The sequence below is a fragment of the Leptonotus elevatus genome, chromosome 13, assembly GCF_054856555.1.
Source record: "Leptonotus elevatus isolate MCC_2025b chromosome 13, RoL_Lele_1.0, whole genome shotgun sequence".
Taxonomy (NCBI): Eukaryota; Metazoa; Chordata; class Actinopteri; order Syngnathiformes; family Syngnathidae; genus Leptonotus; species Leptonotus elevatus.
The window spans coordinates 6964726-6982689 of record NC_141251.1 but is presented as its reverse complement, the minus strand read 5'-3'; the positions used below and the strand labels follow the sequence as shown (position 1 = coordinate 6982689).

Sequence of the window (17964 nt, the reverse complement as noted above, 5' to 3'; positions counted from 1 at the left end):
CACACAGAACTGAGTGTAAATTTTACGCAGCAATTTGAGATTATAATATCAGATTTGTAATTTTTGAGAGTGACTTTTTCAGATATTCAAAATTATTTTCACACAGGGATACTGCAAATTTGGCAAAACATTTAGCGGTTTGTTCTTTTCATAGAGAACCCAGTGAACTTACACACAGCAATTTGAGATTGTCAAGTCGACTTCCTTCAGACCTCCAGAAGCCTCTAATCACACAGAGATTCTCCAAAATTGCACATTAACACTATTACAAACGATACCGTGGTTAGTTGTACGTGCCTTTCACACAGCACCCAGCGAAATTTCACATCATTTGTAATTGCCAGTTCGACTGACTTTAGACATTCAGAAGCCTCTTTCACAAGTCACATGGCACCAGGGAAAGAAAATGATTAATTGGGTCCAATTTTCCCTTAGGGGTGTACACACTTTTGTTGCCAGCTGTTTGGACATAAATGGCTATATGTTGAGATATTTTTAGTGGATAGTAAATATGCACTGTTATACTGTTAGCTATGCATTGACGAATAAACATTGTAGCAAAATGTCATTTCTTCAATGTTGTTTCAAAAAAAGATAACGTAATAAAATATTTATTCAGATGGGAGGAAGTGTAATTAAATAGCATTTGAGCCATAATTGCTCTACGATGCCACCTGTTGATTGGACTATGAAATACAAGCCGTGGTTTCACCTACAAGTAGTCTAAACCTGTCCTCAGTTTGCCTCCCTATATCTGGGGGGGGGGGGTTAGGCTGTCTGGGCTGGGTTGCCATGGTAACCCTGGGGTGAGGTCACCCGGCTGCTGCACTAGCGACTCTTTACGTCACCTCCTATTTATCTAGCTCAATTTTGTCGACTCTGTGCAGCATGGAAACATGCGTTAGAAAGTCAACATGTTAAATGCACACCAATTAAACGCATAGTGACGTGTGTGTGTGTGTGTGTGTGTGTGTGTGTGTGTGTGTGTGTGTGCGTGCGTGTGCTTGTGCCTCCTCCAGCCAGAGAACCTTCTCCTAGCCAGTAAGATGAAGGGAGCAGCAGTCAAGCTGGCCGACTTCGGCCTAGCCATCGAAGTGCAGGGGGACCAGCAGGCCTGGTTCGGTAGGTCCAAAAGGCCAATGATAATAATCAATGATTTTGGAGCACTGTGTACTGCTCTATTGATATATTTTCCTTATCCCTTGCTTACCTTAATGGGTCGATGGTCAACTCCAGTTGAAAACACCAAACCGTATATAATACGATAGCGTGCTTATGTTTATGTGTGGACAGGCTTCGCGGGAACTCCAGGGTACCTGTCGCCAGAGGTGCTGAGGAAGGACCCGTACGGCAAGCCGGTGGACATATGGGCATGTGGTCAGTATTTATAGCCGCCGTTTTACCAATGCAACATGAACACGCCACTCATTTTGACCTGTGCGCGTCAGGTGTGATCCTGTACATCCTGCTGGTGGGCTACCCTCCGTTCTGGGACGAGGATCAGCACAAACTGTACCAGCAGATCAAGGCTGGGGCGTACGACGTCAGTATTTGTGTCTCCCGGGACAATTTCTTACAATATTTCCATAAATAGCGGACAGTCAATTTTAGACAGTAAATCACATCTGCTTAAATGAATAAACGCCAACGCCTCAAATGAGCCAATGAGAAATAGTGGGATAATGTGATGGCTGTAGTGATGTCTTGGGGTTTAATATCTTGGTGATTTATATGGCAATGACTACTTCTTGTGGATACTTCAGAAAATATGGTTTTCCTCAGATTTTGGGATTTAGGACTCTGCATTTGAGTGTGTAGCTACCTCTGATAGTGATTAACTATATAAGGGGGAAAATGTCAATATTGCTCTTGTTTTAGTTCCCATCTCCAGAGTGGGACACGGTGACCCCCGAGGCCAAGAATCTGATTAATCAGATGTTAACCATCAACCCTGCCAAAAGGATCACGGCCGACCAGGCCATCAAGCATCCCTGGGTCTGCGTAAGTGAAATACACGACATCATCTTTTTCTTCTTGCAGTCCACATTCTTCCACTTACCGCCCTAATGAAGTCATGCACTGACTTCATTTGAGGGGAAATCGTGACACGGGCTCGCATTAATCTCCTGGAGATGTTCCCCACAGGGGACAGCGGAAGACATCGGTTGATCAATTTTCTTTCTTTGTTAGTTTGTTTTTATTTTCATTGACAGTGGTTAAGTTATCAATATTAAATTGTTGAACATTTACAATGATTTATTAGAAACTATTACGGTTTCAATCATGTTATTGTCATCGTTAGATTTGTCTTTTTTTGATGAAAAGGGGGAAAAAACAATTAAAATAGGAAATTAGATTTTGGGGGAAAATACTGCTGATTTTATTTTAAAACGATATTGCCCAGCCGTGCAAGTGCTCTGGAAAATAAATAAATGAATGGATGTTCTTTCTACTCTATTCCCCCCCCCCCCCCCCCCCCCACACACACACACTCTGGGGTCCGCTTCCAGAAATATAAGCTGCTCGGCTAGTCAAAACACCCTAGCGCTACCCCTGGTTGCCATGGTAATGTAAGCCTTACTTGCCATTGGCCAGAGAAAGGAGGTGGGATGAGCAGTGGTTTATTTGTATGAGACAGGGCTTCCCCCTCAAAACAGGCTAATTTCAACAAGGCCACACAGCAAAAGTCAATTTGACCCCGGGGCCCGTTTAGTATTTCACCACAAACGTCATTCCTCAACATTTCATTGTTCATTTGTGAAATTAAATGTAGTTTGACAAGTAATTCCTGTTCCAAGATTGTGTGATGTAAGATTGAAAAGTCTTCAATTCATCAAAATCATTCTCACCCCCTTTACTACAGCAACGCTCCACTGTGGCCTCCATGATGCACCGCCAAGAGACCGTGGAGTGTCTGCGCAAGTTCAACGCCAGGAGGAAACTGAAGGTAGTTGTTTACATGCTCGCTCATGAATTAACTGCTATTCCTATCATTTTATAGCCCTATTTGCTTTACAGGGTGCCATTCTCACCACGATGCTGGTTTCCAGGAACTTCTCTGGTAAGTAGCAAGTTTCTTTTTTTTTTTTGTCAAATCTGAAATTTCAAAAAGGACAGATGGACGCAAGTCATTCTTCAGTATGGGTAGCGCATATCAGGATGTTGCCTTGATCAAGCGCACTTCAAGGCTTGGACGTGTTAATGACTTTGGCGTTTTAATGCGTCCATGTAAGTAAAGTCGCTCCCGTGGGCCGGTGCCAACTGTTTTCCATTGCTCATCATCGATCCACATGGAGTGACGGGTGCGTACATATAAGAAAGCTTGAAAGGCAGCTTTGGTTTAGGTCTGTCTTCATCGAGCCATCTTCGGTGAATTACGGCGTTTGTTTCGGGGTCTGTTCATCAAAACCGTCTTAGGAGAGGTTTAAAGCTATAAAGCATCTCATTAGGTCATTTAGGATTTCAGCTGTTTCTTTTAAAGGGAGAGAAGTACCTTGATGTCAGAATGCAATCCGCTCCATCAGACTTTCCAACTAGCGTGAGATGCTAACGTTGCAGTCTTTGTTTTCAGTCAGTCTATGCTCTTTCTTGACAAATATCATAGACTGATGGGACTGATTAAAAATCGAAATTGAAGTCCATTTGTTTAGAGAAAGTTGGTAGCTCGTCATATTAGCGGCTAGCATGAGAAGCTAACGTAGCAGTGCTCCTTCTTGTCGTTTGCTACTGACCATATGAGAGTCAGCTAGCTAGCCGCCGTGTCTTTTAACTCAGTGCTTGTTCTTTTCAAACATCACAGAAAAAAATCTGACTTAATGTATCACACCAGTCACAGAATATCCAAATTGAAGTTGTTTGTTAACAAGAAGCTGCTGGATATGTCAGCCCGGCTGGTTAGCATGAGAAGCTAACTTAGCAGTATGTATCTTTATTCAGCTAGTGCTCTTTCTTGTCAAACATTACAAATAGCTATGTCTTGAATATACCACATAATCACAGACTATCCAAATCCAAGTTTGCTTTTTAAATGATGCTATCTGTTGAAAGTCAGCTAACTGGCTATAATTTAAGAAGCTAACATAGCCGTATACATCTTCTCTCAGACAGTGTGCTTTCTTTTTGAACTTCACATACAGAGGTGACTGAAATGAGACAGCAGTCTCAGAAGATCAAAACTGATTCCCTTTATTCACAGAAAGTTGCTAGCTAACTAGTATAACAGCCTACGTCTTCACTCAGGACTCCTTGTCAAATTGAAGAATGGAATTGATGGACCGACCACTCGTAAAATGTCCAAATCAGACTCCATTGTTGACAAAAATCTGCTGAATACAAGATTAGAGTCTAATCAAGACACTTGAATAGCAACAGAAATAGGATATTCTGTCAAAAAGGCAAATCACACAGTCACTCCTTGGATGCTGGCTGAAATCAGGGCCAGAGAGGTGCTTAGATAGCTCGCATTGTGTGATATCTCTGAATGTCCAAAATTGCATATATTTTGGTCGAATCGTACTACTTTTGAATCGTTCCAACCAAGGTACAGACTTGAATCTAATCTGTAAACAAGGCTGCCGTCCCACCCCCCCGAACCAAGACCTCCCCCCCTACATTGAATCCCTTTCTATCCCGCCGTAGTGGGACGGCAGCACACCAGTCCCGCCGCCACCACCAGCACCGCCGCCATGGCGCAGGAAGGTACAAGTGACCCACCTCCGCCGTCCTTGCATTCGGGTTTGTCGGCATGCGGTCTGCGGCTATTCCACAATACACCCAACCGGACCCCTCCCACTCCCTGATCGGACCAATTTTGATTGGTCGTGATTAGATAAATGGAAGCCAGAAAAGAAAGCTCATTTGTTGATCTTTCCATGCTTCTGCATGTGTGGATGCTTGGATTTCCTGCCTAGTCTGTAATACTGTGCAGTCCTTACCATTATACAGTGAACCCTCACCTACTTTTGTTTATTTATTTATTTTTGTTGCAAAAAAAAAATAAGATAATTGCAAGTTGTAAAGTGTGTTCTAAAGAACCACAAAACTTTGCCTTTAAGTTAGCTTAGCGCTAACACATAATGGAAAATGTCATAGACGAGCTAAGGATGAATAGCATTTATGTGACTATGTTCGAATGCTTTAATGAATGGATATTTGAAGCCGAATACTGTGGACAATATACTAATACTAACAGGCATATATTCGTCATCCGCTGCATAAAACGACTTATATTTACAAAGTGTGAATATCTATATATCGCTTAGTCAAAAGCATCATAAAATGGGTCATAGGAAAGTAATATTGGTAGGTTTCCACGGAAACATATGATGCACATTGTCCAAGTAAAAATAATGTGTAACCCATTTATTTTTAAGTGTGTTATTGTAAGATGGCATATTATAGGATTTAGCTTATTACATTGACAAATGCTTGCTAATCGCTATGAATAGCGAGGGTTCACTGTAATCCAATTAAATACAAAATATTAGCATCTATGCTCCGTAACGCTCTCATTCCTGCCACCCTTGCATCAGTTTATAACCCTGATGCCTGGCCAATGCCTGCCTACGTGCCAGTGTGCATGCTACATGCTCAAATGAATGTCCCGTCATGACTGCCTGCTGGTTTGCATGTAGACAAACTATGCTGTCAGTTAACTTGCCGTTTTTTATGGTTAAAGTTAAAATGGTATAATGATATTATTGTGCACTGCCCTATAAAGGGGTCAGCAGGTTGTTGAAGCTAACACAATATGACTTGTTTAGCACCAAACAAAACAAGTTGTATCAGCGTGTAGTTCTACTTGATACTGCTGGTTATTGAATTTCAAGGTCCGATTGTTGTATTTTGAAGTGAATGCTGCATGTCAAAAGCATGAAGCCCACAATGGTGGTATTTTCTAAAATGCTAACCCTAAATAAATAAGTTTTTCTTACTTTCTTCACTGCCACCCTTCCAACTCTTTAACTCGGAAGGTAAGGGCACTTTACCAAGCCTTATATTCACTTTTTTGATAACGTATGGGAGTGCACCAAAATTAGAAGCGGCCGACGTGCTAACGCAGCCGCGTCAACCTACGGAAAGGTTTTCCTTTTTAAATAGCTAACTTAAACTTCCAGGATCCAACAGCAGAACCCAGAGTTTTTCACTTTTGGTAGTTTTAACTCTATCCATATTGTCCATCCATGTTGTGTCTGTCGTACCAACGAGCTAGCGCTAAGCTAACCTGGGAAGGTCCAAAATGTCTGACCTTCTATTCAGTTTCAGGCATGGGTCTTGTTTTTTTGTGTGCTGTTATGGTAGACCTAATTTCATGTCGATAAGTGAAACTGGTGTTTCTAGTTTTTTATCTCTGGAGTTCTTGCCAAAATGTCTGCTTTAAACCAAAATGATCGATTTCCTGTTCAATGTCAGAAACGGGTCCTTGAGCCTTTTTTTGTGTGGCCTGTTTTGATAGAATTTTTTTGGACCAAATAACATGGACATGTCTAACTTTCAACGGGGCGCTTCTGAGTCAGTTTTGGTTCTGTGTTTTGACGGACTGCTAAAATATAATACCGTACATATATTTTAAGGATGACTGAGAAATTCGTCAAGTATGCTATTAGTTAGGCATGCTATGCAATCAGTGTTATTTTGTGGTTCTACTATATTTAATTCAGTTATTTGTTGTTGTTGTTTTTTGCTGCTGTTGTACCCTCTTGACTTCTTGCCATTTCTGTGTTGCAGCTTGCAAAACCTTATTAAACAAAAAGTCGGACGGCGTGAAGGTACGTTTCTCTGAGCACCCTCACTATGACCTTTTGTTGACTTTGACTACTCTCTTCCGGTCTTTTAGGCTAGTATTAGATTGGCCGTGTGCACATTTTTTACTCGGTTGAACTGTTTTATGTTTTCACTTATGCAAAAATGTGCTTTCTCAGTCAAGCTAGTGTTGGTTAGTGCATACAATATAGAGTTTGCGTTATGTAAGACACCAAACAAGGATTTAAAACATAGAGGTGCATCTCATTAAAACTTTTTACACCCAATACCACCTAAAAAAAAAAAACTTACTTCTCCAAGTAAGAATATCGCGACCAACCAATTTTTTAAAAGTTATTAAAAAAAATTTTTTAAATCCCCTCCTTACTTACAGGAAATTCTGATTTATTTATTTATTATTCATGGCAATTATAACGAGCATCACTTTTTCACAGCTGTACGTTGTTAAAATATGATGCACATTAAAGTTTAAAACTGTGTCGAATATATTGTACAACACAGAAAAGTTAAATACAACTTCTGTACTTAGCCAGTGATTCTTTCACATACCACCAGAGGGAGCCCATGTGCCACTACACTTGGCAAATTACAAAATTAAAAATGAATAACGGAAAACTGAAGTAATTCAATTAATATATGCACTAGTTACCGAGTGAAATATTAGATTTTATTTTTATAGAATTTTGATGATTATAGCTCAAGACTAACCAAAAATTCATCATTTCACTTATTTTAAAGTATAATTGACCACCAGTTCGTCATTCACAAATTCACGTATTTGCAGATTTTTTTTGTTGGAAACTGTCTGGTTATTCACAAAAAAAAACATTTGTTCGCTTTTTTTATTTTTATTAATGCCTGTCTCACAAGGGAAACAATCAAAATAATTTAAAGAAAACATTATTTCTGAAAATGTGTTTAACGAATCTGTATATGATATAACAGTTTTAAATAGAAATGTTATTTTTTTTATTGAGCTGCACCTGTATATTTTCATATTATGCCAGCTTTTCCTCTCTTTCTGTGCGCAAAAATGTGGCTGCTTCTTTGTTTTGATTATGATTTTCTTGCTCATTTATTTTCCTCCTCCTCTTCATTGCTGTCTGTCAGAAAAGGAAGTCCAGCTCGAGTGTTTGTTTGATGGTGAGATGATGAGCTCTTGTCGCTCGCTGTCTGTTCCGTCATCTGTTTGTCTGTCTGACACCTTTTTTTTTTTTTTAACAAGTCTTCCTGGGCAAAGCCGTTTGAGCCGCGTGACACTTTTCATGATTTTTCATTCATGTTCTGATCGCCGTCCTCTGCATATCTTCGTGCCATCCCGCATACACACACTCACACACGTTTCTGTGGATCTTGTTGATTTTAAGTAAAGGAGAGGAGGAAAGGGAGGAGATGATGCACACACACGTACAGTATAGACAAGGAACACACTCAAGTGTTTTGGTTTGTCGCGTTGTGTCCAGTATTTTGTCATGGAATACATTGTTATTCCCTGGCCTTTTGCCCTTCATCCATTCATCATTCATCCCTGCATGGTAAAGTGTGTCCTACCTCCCCTCAGGAAACGCAGAACACTGTCGTGCACAACCCATCTGACGGTACCAAGGTAAGACGCTCACAGTTAACTGAAAAAAAAAACGGAATAATAATATGAGTATATATATTTTTTAAAGTTAACAAAAATAAAAATAAACAATACAGATCATCAATAAAAGTACCAAGGACCCAATCTTTAAAATAGTAATAAATAACAAATATATATAAATACATATTAAACAAAAATGCTATATTGTAGGTACACCATAACATATTTAATAAAAAATTGTGTAATCAAATTGAAAATAGCAATGTAAAAAAATATATCAAAATAATAATAAAAAAACTATAATAAATAAAAATAATTCCAGAATTTAGGATAAACATCAAAATAAAAATCATGAAAATTATAATTCAAGCCAAATCATACACATTTTAATAAACATATTTAAAAAATAATAATAATAATAAAACATGTAATGCAATTCTTCATAGTATTGAAAAAATGGAAATTTAAATAAATAAATAAATAAATACATATATATATATATATATATATATATATATATATCCAGAAGAATAGATTACAAATTTAAAAAATCTTCAAATACTAATACAAATATTAAAAACTGAAATAATATAGTATATTTAGAGAAATATAAACATTTAAAGTTGTAATACAAATTTAAAAAACAAAATGTATGAAAAAAAGAATGCCTCAGAATATCTTGTAATTGTAATAAAAATTGCGAGGATAGTAGATAAATGCTAACTTTCTTAGCATGTTTCGCGGGTTAACCAGTATTTAGCCTATAACCATCTTTAACAAGACAGAAAACCGCAATTAGATAACAAATTTTAGTACGCTTGGCCATAGTATCGCTACATTTCAGTATTTGTCTTGGAATATTACATTTACAAATATGTAATAGTGTTTTCATACAACCTTGGTAGATCAAAAAAATAATAATTAATCAGATGCTTGGACACTGCCTTGGCTGGTTTGTGCTCCTGAGAGGTCGTTGTGTGTCCATCTGTCCATCCGTCAGGTGTGTCACAGATGTCGTGTGGTGCTATTCGTCATTTTTTGTTTTATTTTCTTGTTACCGTGTTTTTATTTTCTCAACCGTGTGGCGTGTTCTCCCGACAGGGCTCGACGGAGAGCTGCAACAACGCTGAAGAGGAGGATATGAAAGGTAGGAAAGGTACATGTCCCACTTTTTCCTTCTCAGCATGTGATTTGCTCTCATCAATGCTGAACTGACTTTACGAGGCAAAACAGCAGCACCTGCTGAGGACCGTAAACAGTTTTACAGATGGAATTCAAGTGTGCTGTCGAATGAATTGAAGATTAGCTCGCATGTTTCCTTCACCATAAGTCATTTTTAGTGCAATTACGCATACATAATATTGTTTGAAATTTGGCCACAATTTGCGTTACAGTATAACATTATTATTTAATTATTTTTTTATGTTTAAATTTTTTTTAAGCAAAGAAATAATGTGATATTTTATTTGGAAAGAAATTAATTGTATCATTCTTTTTTTGGTAAATATTTTTTTCAGTAAAAAGGGAGTACAGTATTCATATGATACGATATGATAAAAATAGCATTCAGCTCTGTCATTTTTGTAATCTTTTTTTATGAAGCGTGTAGTCTTGTAATTAATTTTTAAATGAATAACTTTTTTTTTATACAATCTCATAGCTTTCAATGTATGTATTATATTTTGTAACAATTAAAAACATTTGTTTTTAGTTTTTTATATGAAAAAATAGTGTGATAATGTTTTAAACATTTTGTAAAAAAAATAAAAATGTATGTCTTGTAATAATCACAATATTTTTATATTCTTTGTTATCCCTTAAAAAAGAGTGTTCAGTCATTATATTATTAGAATATATATGGTAATTCATTATTTAAAAAAATGATCACCCAATGTGGAGCCTCCTGTACGCGACCTGGCTACGTTAGCAAATGTGTGATGTCGTGCCTGAGCGGCACATGGTGGCACTGACACTTAATCCTGTAATTAGTCTCAGGACCTTCTGAAAGGAGCTAATCTGCTTACAAGAAGAAGAAGAGGAAGAAGCCTTTGCGGCGCTTTTCCTCGCTCTTGATCCTCGGTCAGGCTGCTTGCCGCTGTCAGCTGCTTTGACGTGACGAGGATGATGATGCTAGCTTTCCTCTCTAGTCGTTTGTGCTGAGACGTTAGCTTTAGCGCTAAAGGATGTTACCAGGATGATGTTGAAGGTGCATATGTGAGTGAACCTCTATGTGGAGTCCCAAACCGAAAACTCGTTGCTAACACTTAACCCTAGACTCGTACCTATAACCTCTAACCCTAACTCGTGAAACGTAGCCCATAAATACTAACCCAAGAGCCAATCATAATCATAATGCTAACTCCACATCCCTAACACCAACCTATAACATTCGTTAACTATAACCCATTACTCAGATCCTTAACCGACATTGTGCTCTGTAAACCAAGCACCTCTTTCTTTGACACTTTCCAGTCCTGTGCTGCCACCTATTGGCACTCAGAACCTATTGCAGACATTCACATTGATCAGATTTTAGGAGATGTACCACGTAAAATTTGAACCAAATCGAATCGTTCCACTTGAAAAATGTACCATTCTTGAATTGTATCGTACCACATGTCTCGAGATACGTAACTTCCTGTTTGCGTGTGTGTGGGGGGGGTTGGGTTGACTTTAATTTCCTGTTTATGAATTTTTAGTGTCTTAAGCTTCCTGTTTGTTTGTTTGTTTTCGAGGTGTTCTACTTCCTGTTTCCAAGCCTTAAACTTCCTGTTTGTGTGTTTTCAGGCCGCAAACAGGAAATCATCAAAATGACTGAGCAGCTGATTGAAGCCATCAACAATGGTGACTTTGAGGCCTACACGTACGTCTTGGGGTTCTTTTGTGTTTGTTGTTCTTTCCACCTCTAGGAATTTCGCATTTCAATATTCAGAAATAATGTAATGTGACTGAAGGGGTTATCGTAGAACCTCGTCGGAAGTAAATCATTATAATGCATGTAAAACTACATTCTTGTATGAGATACATACAAATTATTATTATTATTATTATAAGTTATATTTCTGGTCATGATATAGTGCCCATGAAGTTTCACGTGTTGTTTTTGTTTTTGATATGGCAGGAGAATCTGTGATCCAGGCCTGACCTCCTTTGAACCGGAAGCTCTGGGGAATCTGGTGGAGGGCATGGACTTCCACAAGTTCTATTTTGACAACTGTACGTTTGACTTATGTGTCCTCAAATATACTCACCAAGTCACAATGTTAGCTACACTTTCACAATCGAAACATATATACGAACTACTGTAAATTGTATTTCTGGAAGATTTTACTGCGGTTCCTCAAATAGTAGCTTCCTCTCTAAATCACTAATACTGTTTAACACTGATTAATCATATTTAATTGTATTATTTTTAGTTAAAAATATATATTTTTCTTAAATAGATATGCAGTTAAATATATTGTAATTAAGTCTCTTTTTTTATCATGTGTGCCATGTACTAGCACTAGCCTCATTAGCTCTGGCTTGATGAAACGAAGCTAAGAGTACTTTAGCACTAGCTTCATTAGCTCTCGCTTGATGAATCGGAGCTAAGGGTACTTTAGCATTAGCTTGATTAGCTCTAGCTTGATGAAACGAAGCTAAGAGTACTTTAGCACTAGCCTCATTAGCTCTGGCTTGATGAAACGAAGCCAAGCTAAGTGTCTATCTGCTTCCTACTTCCCCTCAGTATTGAGTAAGAACAGCAAGCCGGTGCACACCACCATCCTGAACCCTCACGTGCACATGATGGGCGAGGATGCGGCGTGCATCGCGTACATCCGCCTGACGCAGTACATGGACGCGCAGGGCCGCCCGCGCTCATGCCAGTCGGAGGAGACGCGCGTGTGGCAGCGCCGTGACGCCAAATGGCTCAACGTCCACTTCCACTGCTCGGGAGCTCCCGCCGCACCGCTGCAGTGAACGCCATGTGAGGTAAGGGCGCACTGCGCACGCACGCACACACACACACACACACACACACACACACACACACACACACACACACACACACACACACACACACACACACACACACACACACACACACACGTGCGCCACTTCTGGTGGGTGGGGGTGTTACTTGCTGGTGTGGTTATTGCTAAAAAATAAGAAAAAAAGAGCCAAAGAAAAAGCAAAACAACATTTTTAAATATGTATTTTTTTTAATGAAACATCGTATAGTATCTTAATATATTTCATACTCAATGCATGTATAAAGTATGCAGTCTATCGAGAGGCACTGTGATTGGTCAACTGCTGGTCACATGACATATAGGCAATGTCTGCCGTCTAGTGGTGAATGGTGATATTACAACTTCTATACTGTGGATCCCCGCTAATCATGGGGAATAGGGATTCAAAAGATTCTGGTAAACCTCTGATACGCATTAAAAAAAATTGCTGTTTATTTCATGAAGGTTGTATGTTTTTATGTAAATGTATACTGTTCAGCAATATTAGAATTTCTATATTCATATTTTTGTTATTTTGTGTTATGTTCTAGTTAACAAAATAATTAGAAGTTATTCACAGTTACTCATTACTTAGTACTTTTTTTACTCTTACTCAAGTAATTTGGCAGACTACTTTTTACCTTTTACCTGAGTAATATTACTATATTCTAAAGTAAGTACTCTTACTTAAGAGTAGTTACTTTTGACTCCCATACCCACCATTTTTTTTCCCTCCCTCAGCTCGTCTTCAACTCGTTAATCTGTTTGGTGGAGCGTCGTCTCTCCGCCGTGCTTGCAAGCATCCTGGCCTGGAACAAGAGGGTAACTACATACAAGCTGAGGGCGCCACAAATACAACAATGACAACAACGTCAAAACGAGGGAATAAAAATACATAAAAACAACACTTCAAAACAAAACAAAACACACACAAAAAAACCCACAATAATTAGCTTGACTGAAGGAGCAGAAGGCCCACCAACGAACCGGTGCGGTTTCTCCGCGTGGATGGTGCATGTTTGCGGAGGGTGCGCGGGTTCGATCCCGCCGCCCCGCATCTGTCCACGCGTGTCCCCCCCGCCCCCCCGTCGTCTTGTCTGCTCGCACGCACGCACACACATAAGGAGAATTGTGAGGCACTAACATGAAATTAGCATATAGGTCCAATATGGACTTTGTTTAGTCACGTTACTTAAAGGGACCTTCTTCTTTCTTTTTTTTATTGTTCTAATGATTATTTTCTACTCTTATTAGTGGTTTTTATGTATTTTGACATACTTTGGGGAATTGTATTTAATGTGTGAATTTATATTTATATGCAAGATGTACGTGTGTGTGTGTATGTGTATGGAAAGCCGTTTGAGCATTTATTTTATACTTGATATCGATGTACTAGTACGCTCTTTATTCTCACTAGTAAGACAATTCAGCGCACTAGTAGAATGACCTACTAGTAAAGATATTTCCACCACTCGTGCCGCTTTTGAAAAACACGCACATAATTAAACCTTACTAGTAAACTACTCTGCTGCACTAGTAACTATACTAGGTCCAACTAGTAGGCAAACAGAATGTTACTTACTAGTATCCTTCTAGACTCTACTAGTAGCCCACTTGTAGTTTTGCCTCACTAGTAACATACAGTTATCCTAATAGTAAACCAAAGTTTTCCACTGTATAGTGGGGAAAAAAAGTTTCTAGTGCAACCTAGTCGTTCTACTAGTGCACTGAATTGTCACTTTGGGAAGCCGATTTAGCATTTATTCATTATCCTTGATATCTAGCTTAAGGTGCATGTACTAGTATGCCCTTTGTCCTCACCTTAGCGTTACTAATTAAGAGTTAGATATTAACTAGTGTCTTTTTATTGATTGTCACTAGCAGCATTAGTCACACACAGTAATACCAACAATTTTGACACACTAGTAGAACAATTATCTCATTGAGTATCTCATACGACCCAATAATTATTATTGTTTTGACACCTCCTGGACTCTACTAGTAGCACCGAAATGCCTAAAAGTAGTTTTGCCTCCCTAGTAAAAGTATTAGCCCCCTTAACATTTTGCCCTTTTGCCACATTTCTGTCTTCACACATAAAGATATAAAATTAGATTTATTTTTGGGTGATGAATCAACAAGTAGGACACAGTCATGAAGTGGAACCAAAAGTTTTTAACTTTTTTAACAAATAACAGCCTGCAAAATGATTCACCCCCTTTTCTCTAAGTGCAGCCAACTGACTCCAGAAGTTCCCTGAATGATCCCATGTTGACATAAATGACACAAAGGGGGCTAATACTTTTGCAAAGCACTGTATATAGCAGTAGTTGTCCTACTACTGGTATGCCTACTAGGGTGACACACAGTCGTTCGACTAGCGCGCCGGCCCACTGACATGTCTTACTAATGAGGCCAAAGCATGTACTAGTACATGGACCTTAAGGTGTTTATCACGTACATGGAATAAATGCTCAAACGTTTTATTTTTTGCGTACATACGTGTGTGTAAGCATGATTACATGTCCACTGGCCTGTACTGTTCTCCGACTGTTGCTCCTCTTCCTCCCTCGTCTTAATCGTGATGATGATGATGATGATGTCAATCCCCCGCGTCTCGTGTTTATTGTCCATCTCGACTTGCCGTACTTGTGTGTTTCGCTTCAACAAGCATGTTTGCGGACTGTCGGCTGAAACACGAGGCAAAGAATTTCAGAAAAAAATAAGAGTAAAAAAAATTTTCAAGGCAAGATGGGAGGAAGAGTTCTAAGGGACCTTTTTTTTTTTCGCTGAAGGCAATCAACCGGCAGGTCCTGTATTTGTTGTAAATGTTGTACTTGTTGTTTAGTGTTTTGGATGTTTGTTTTTTTTCAAAGTCAGAACTGGAAAAAAAAAAGGGGTTTCAATGTATGAAACTGCTGCAACCCTTTGCTACTGTCACACACTCACACAAGGCACATGCAAACCAACGTCGTCCCTTTAAGAGGAAGCAGCGCAAACACTTTTTGCACCTTCATATCATGTCTTGAAAATTCGGGCAACATTAGTCGCGCAATTTCATTTTAATGTTAGCTCATCAATTGGTCACATTTCAAATCAGATCTGGACCACTAACATTACATTTATTTATTTTTATTTAGTTTTTCAATTTTTGTATCTTTATTTTTGTATTAATGTTTTTCCGTTCTTTCTTTTTCCACTATTCCATATAATGCCGTTTTTGTTCTATTTCAAATTTTTTATTTTTTTTATTTTGTGGGATTCGATGAGTACTTTTGTTATTTAAGTAATTCTAGTATATTTTTTTTAAAATATATATATGCCTAACATTTCAACAAATCGTTTTTTTTTTTTTTTTTTTTTTTTTTTTTACATATCAGCTCATTATTATTATTATTATTATTATTATTCATTGTAGTAGTAGTTTTCCCCCACACCACATTTCGATGTACTGTATTTTATTAAAAAAATTCCCACAAAATGTCTTATTTTCCCCCCCTTTTTTTGGAAGGGGCTGGCCATACCCACAGAGATTAAATGTTTTTTTCCCCCTTTAATTTTGTAAAAGCTTTTCTTTTTTTCTTTTTTTTACATAATTCATTTATAGTAATATAATTGGTTACTGGCATTAAAAATGCTATTTTCTTTCTTTCTTTTTTTTTGATGATTACCATGATTATTTTAAACAGGCCAAAATTGTGCGCTGCACGTGTGACATTTTCATTTATTTTATTTGATTTGGGAAGTGTGATCCCATTCGCGACGTCACTGCATCTTCCAAGCTTCCCTTTGTTTTCAACCTGACGACAAGACAGGGTATGGAGCCACTTTTGAGTCTTAATGTTGTACATACTGTAGGAGTCACATGACCAAACAGGAAGTGATTGCACCAACTACCTAAACTTTAAACAAATTCATCCACTGTGTAGCTTTTGCATCAAAATGAATATTTACTGTTTGCAGAGGAAAAACATGTGTTATAGAGTTATTGTCAAAGCCACAGCAACCGTACATAAGTATAAAAATATATGCAGTTTTACATAATGATGATGATGATGATGATGAAATATGCATGTGTACTTTCTAGTCATTTTTCACCTTTTACTGGATGGACATTTGCGAATTACTCAAGTCACAGAGTAGAAGAAAGCCTTACTAGCTTTTTGGTGAGACTGTTGTTAAAAAAAAAAAATGAAAAAGAAGAAGAAACTATGATAAGGTTGGATGCCGAATTTGTTTTTGCATGAGCGTAGAATTAAATCATGACAGTGGTACATTTACAAATCTGTGTGGATGGTTGTTATTCATAGCTTGGTTATTACTATTGAAGTGTATTTAATAAATAAATAAATCAGCATTTGTGTATTGCCTTTTATTTTTAAATAAACTTAACTTGGATATTTATATGAAATGCAGTTGCAATGTTAAGTTGTGAGATCAATATTATCTTCTTTGTCTCTTTACTATTCATTGCTAATTTGGGAAGAAAAAACAAGTACACAAGAAACAAGTGATCAAAGGATGCAGGTATAATTCTTGAAATCGTCAATAACCTCTTATGTAATATGAGCCCTTGTATGTACTGTATACTTAAAGGCACTAATTTAATAGTCTAAAGATGAGCTTTTTTATTTTAATTCTATTTGGTTCCCTAATGCTACTTATTCTTCGCTGTTACTGTATTCTTTGTGGACCATATGGTGTAGATGAAAGCGCTATTAGTGCACTCCCATTTACTATTTTATAAAAAAAAAAAATCCATCCCAATGAAAAACATTGGGGTGCCTATGTGGGCGTGGGGTGGCTTTGACAAAGGGCACCATTCAAGCAAGGACCGCCATTGATTAAAAAAAAATTAAAAAAATGAACGTTCCACTTTTATAGTCGCAGTCCTCTCTGCGACCACAGGGGAGCGCCAAAGACTAACTAACTATTAACACCTACTGTATTTAATTCATTGCATTAATGGTAAATGTATCAAATGAGACATTACTTACACGATTAATAGGACCATTTTCAATCTCTTTTTTTCCCCCCACTTTTCTGAAATTAGCCAGTTTTGAGGGGTGGTAAGTTTTAGTCTTCTGAATTTTGGTTTTGTTTAGCGGTGTTAGCACGTTTTATTGTTTGCTTTTAGTAATTGGTACATACTCACAGAAAAATTTAATAAACAACACTTTTTTTATAGTCCTCCCACTCCCTAATAATATTTTGTGGTTTATTTGTTTGTTTTATTTGTTTTTACTTTAGCATTATTTAGTATATTCTATTATTATTATTTGTATTTTTTCCACAAATATTACATTATTTTTCACTCTATGTGATTAAATGTTTTTTTTACACCCAATAAAATATTTTTTATTTATATTTTTGTCGTATTATTTCTACAATATTAAATGTTTTATATTTATATACAGACACTCAATATTTGTAGTATTTGTGTCATATTTGTGGTAATTGGTGTGTCCACTGTCCACTGCATGTATCCCATTTACAGAGCCTCAATTGCCAACCGAATCTGAATCTGAAGTGTAATCTGGCGATGATTTTTTTTTTACTGACTTTTGCTTTTTATCTTCTGTCTCGAGTTTGTGAGAGCCTTAACCCTGCCGCAACTGCTTA

At 37.7% G+C, this 17964-nt stretch overlaps 1 protein-coding gene across 9 annotated transcripts in view; it reads left to right on the top strand.

Annotated features, from left to right (window-relative positions):
• camk2g2 (calcium/calmodulin-dependent protein kinase (CaM kinase) II gamma 2) overlaps positions 1-16697 on the top strand; it is a 28661-nt gene extending 11964 nt beyond the window's left edge. The window contains exons 7-21 of one of the 9 annotated variants that reach the window (XM_086092424.1): positions 1020-1122; positions 1294-1377; positions 1449-1543; positions 1879-2001; positions 2864-2947; positions 3019-3061; positions 4639-4698; positions 6727-6767; positions 7873-7905; positions 8324-8368; positions 9449-9494; positions 11135-11210; positions 11469-11563; positions 12078-12322; positions 13084-16697. In XM_086092424.1, the coding sequence (XP_085948550.1) occupies positions 1020-1122; positions 1294-1377; positions 1449-1543; positions 1879-2001; positions 2864-2947; positions 3019-3061; positions 4639-4698; positions 6727-6767; positions 7873-7905; positions 8324-8368; positions 9449-9494; positions 11135-11210; positions 11469-11563; positions 12078-12310 (1161 nt within the window). In that variant the 3' untranslated portion in view covers positions 12311-12322; positions 13084-16697. Of the gene's footprint in view, positions 1-1019; positions 1123-1293; positions 1378-1448; positions 1544-1878; positions 2002-2863; positions 2948-3018; positions 3062-4638; positions 4699-6726; positions 6768-7872; positions 7906-8323; positions 8369-9448; positions 9504-11134; positions 11211-11468; positions 11564-12077; positions 12323-13083 lie in introns of all 9 variants that reach the window. The other 8 variants (XM_086092423.1, XM_086092428.1, XM_086092427.1 and 5 more) reach the window with 8 other exon arrangements.
• Positions 16698-17964: the final 1267 nt, after the last annotated feature.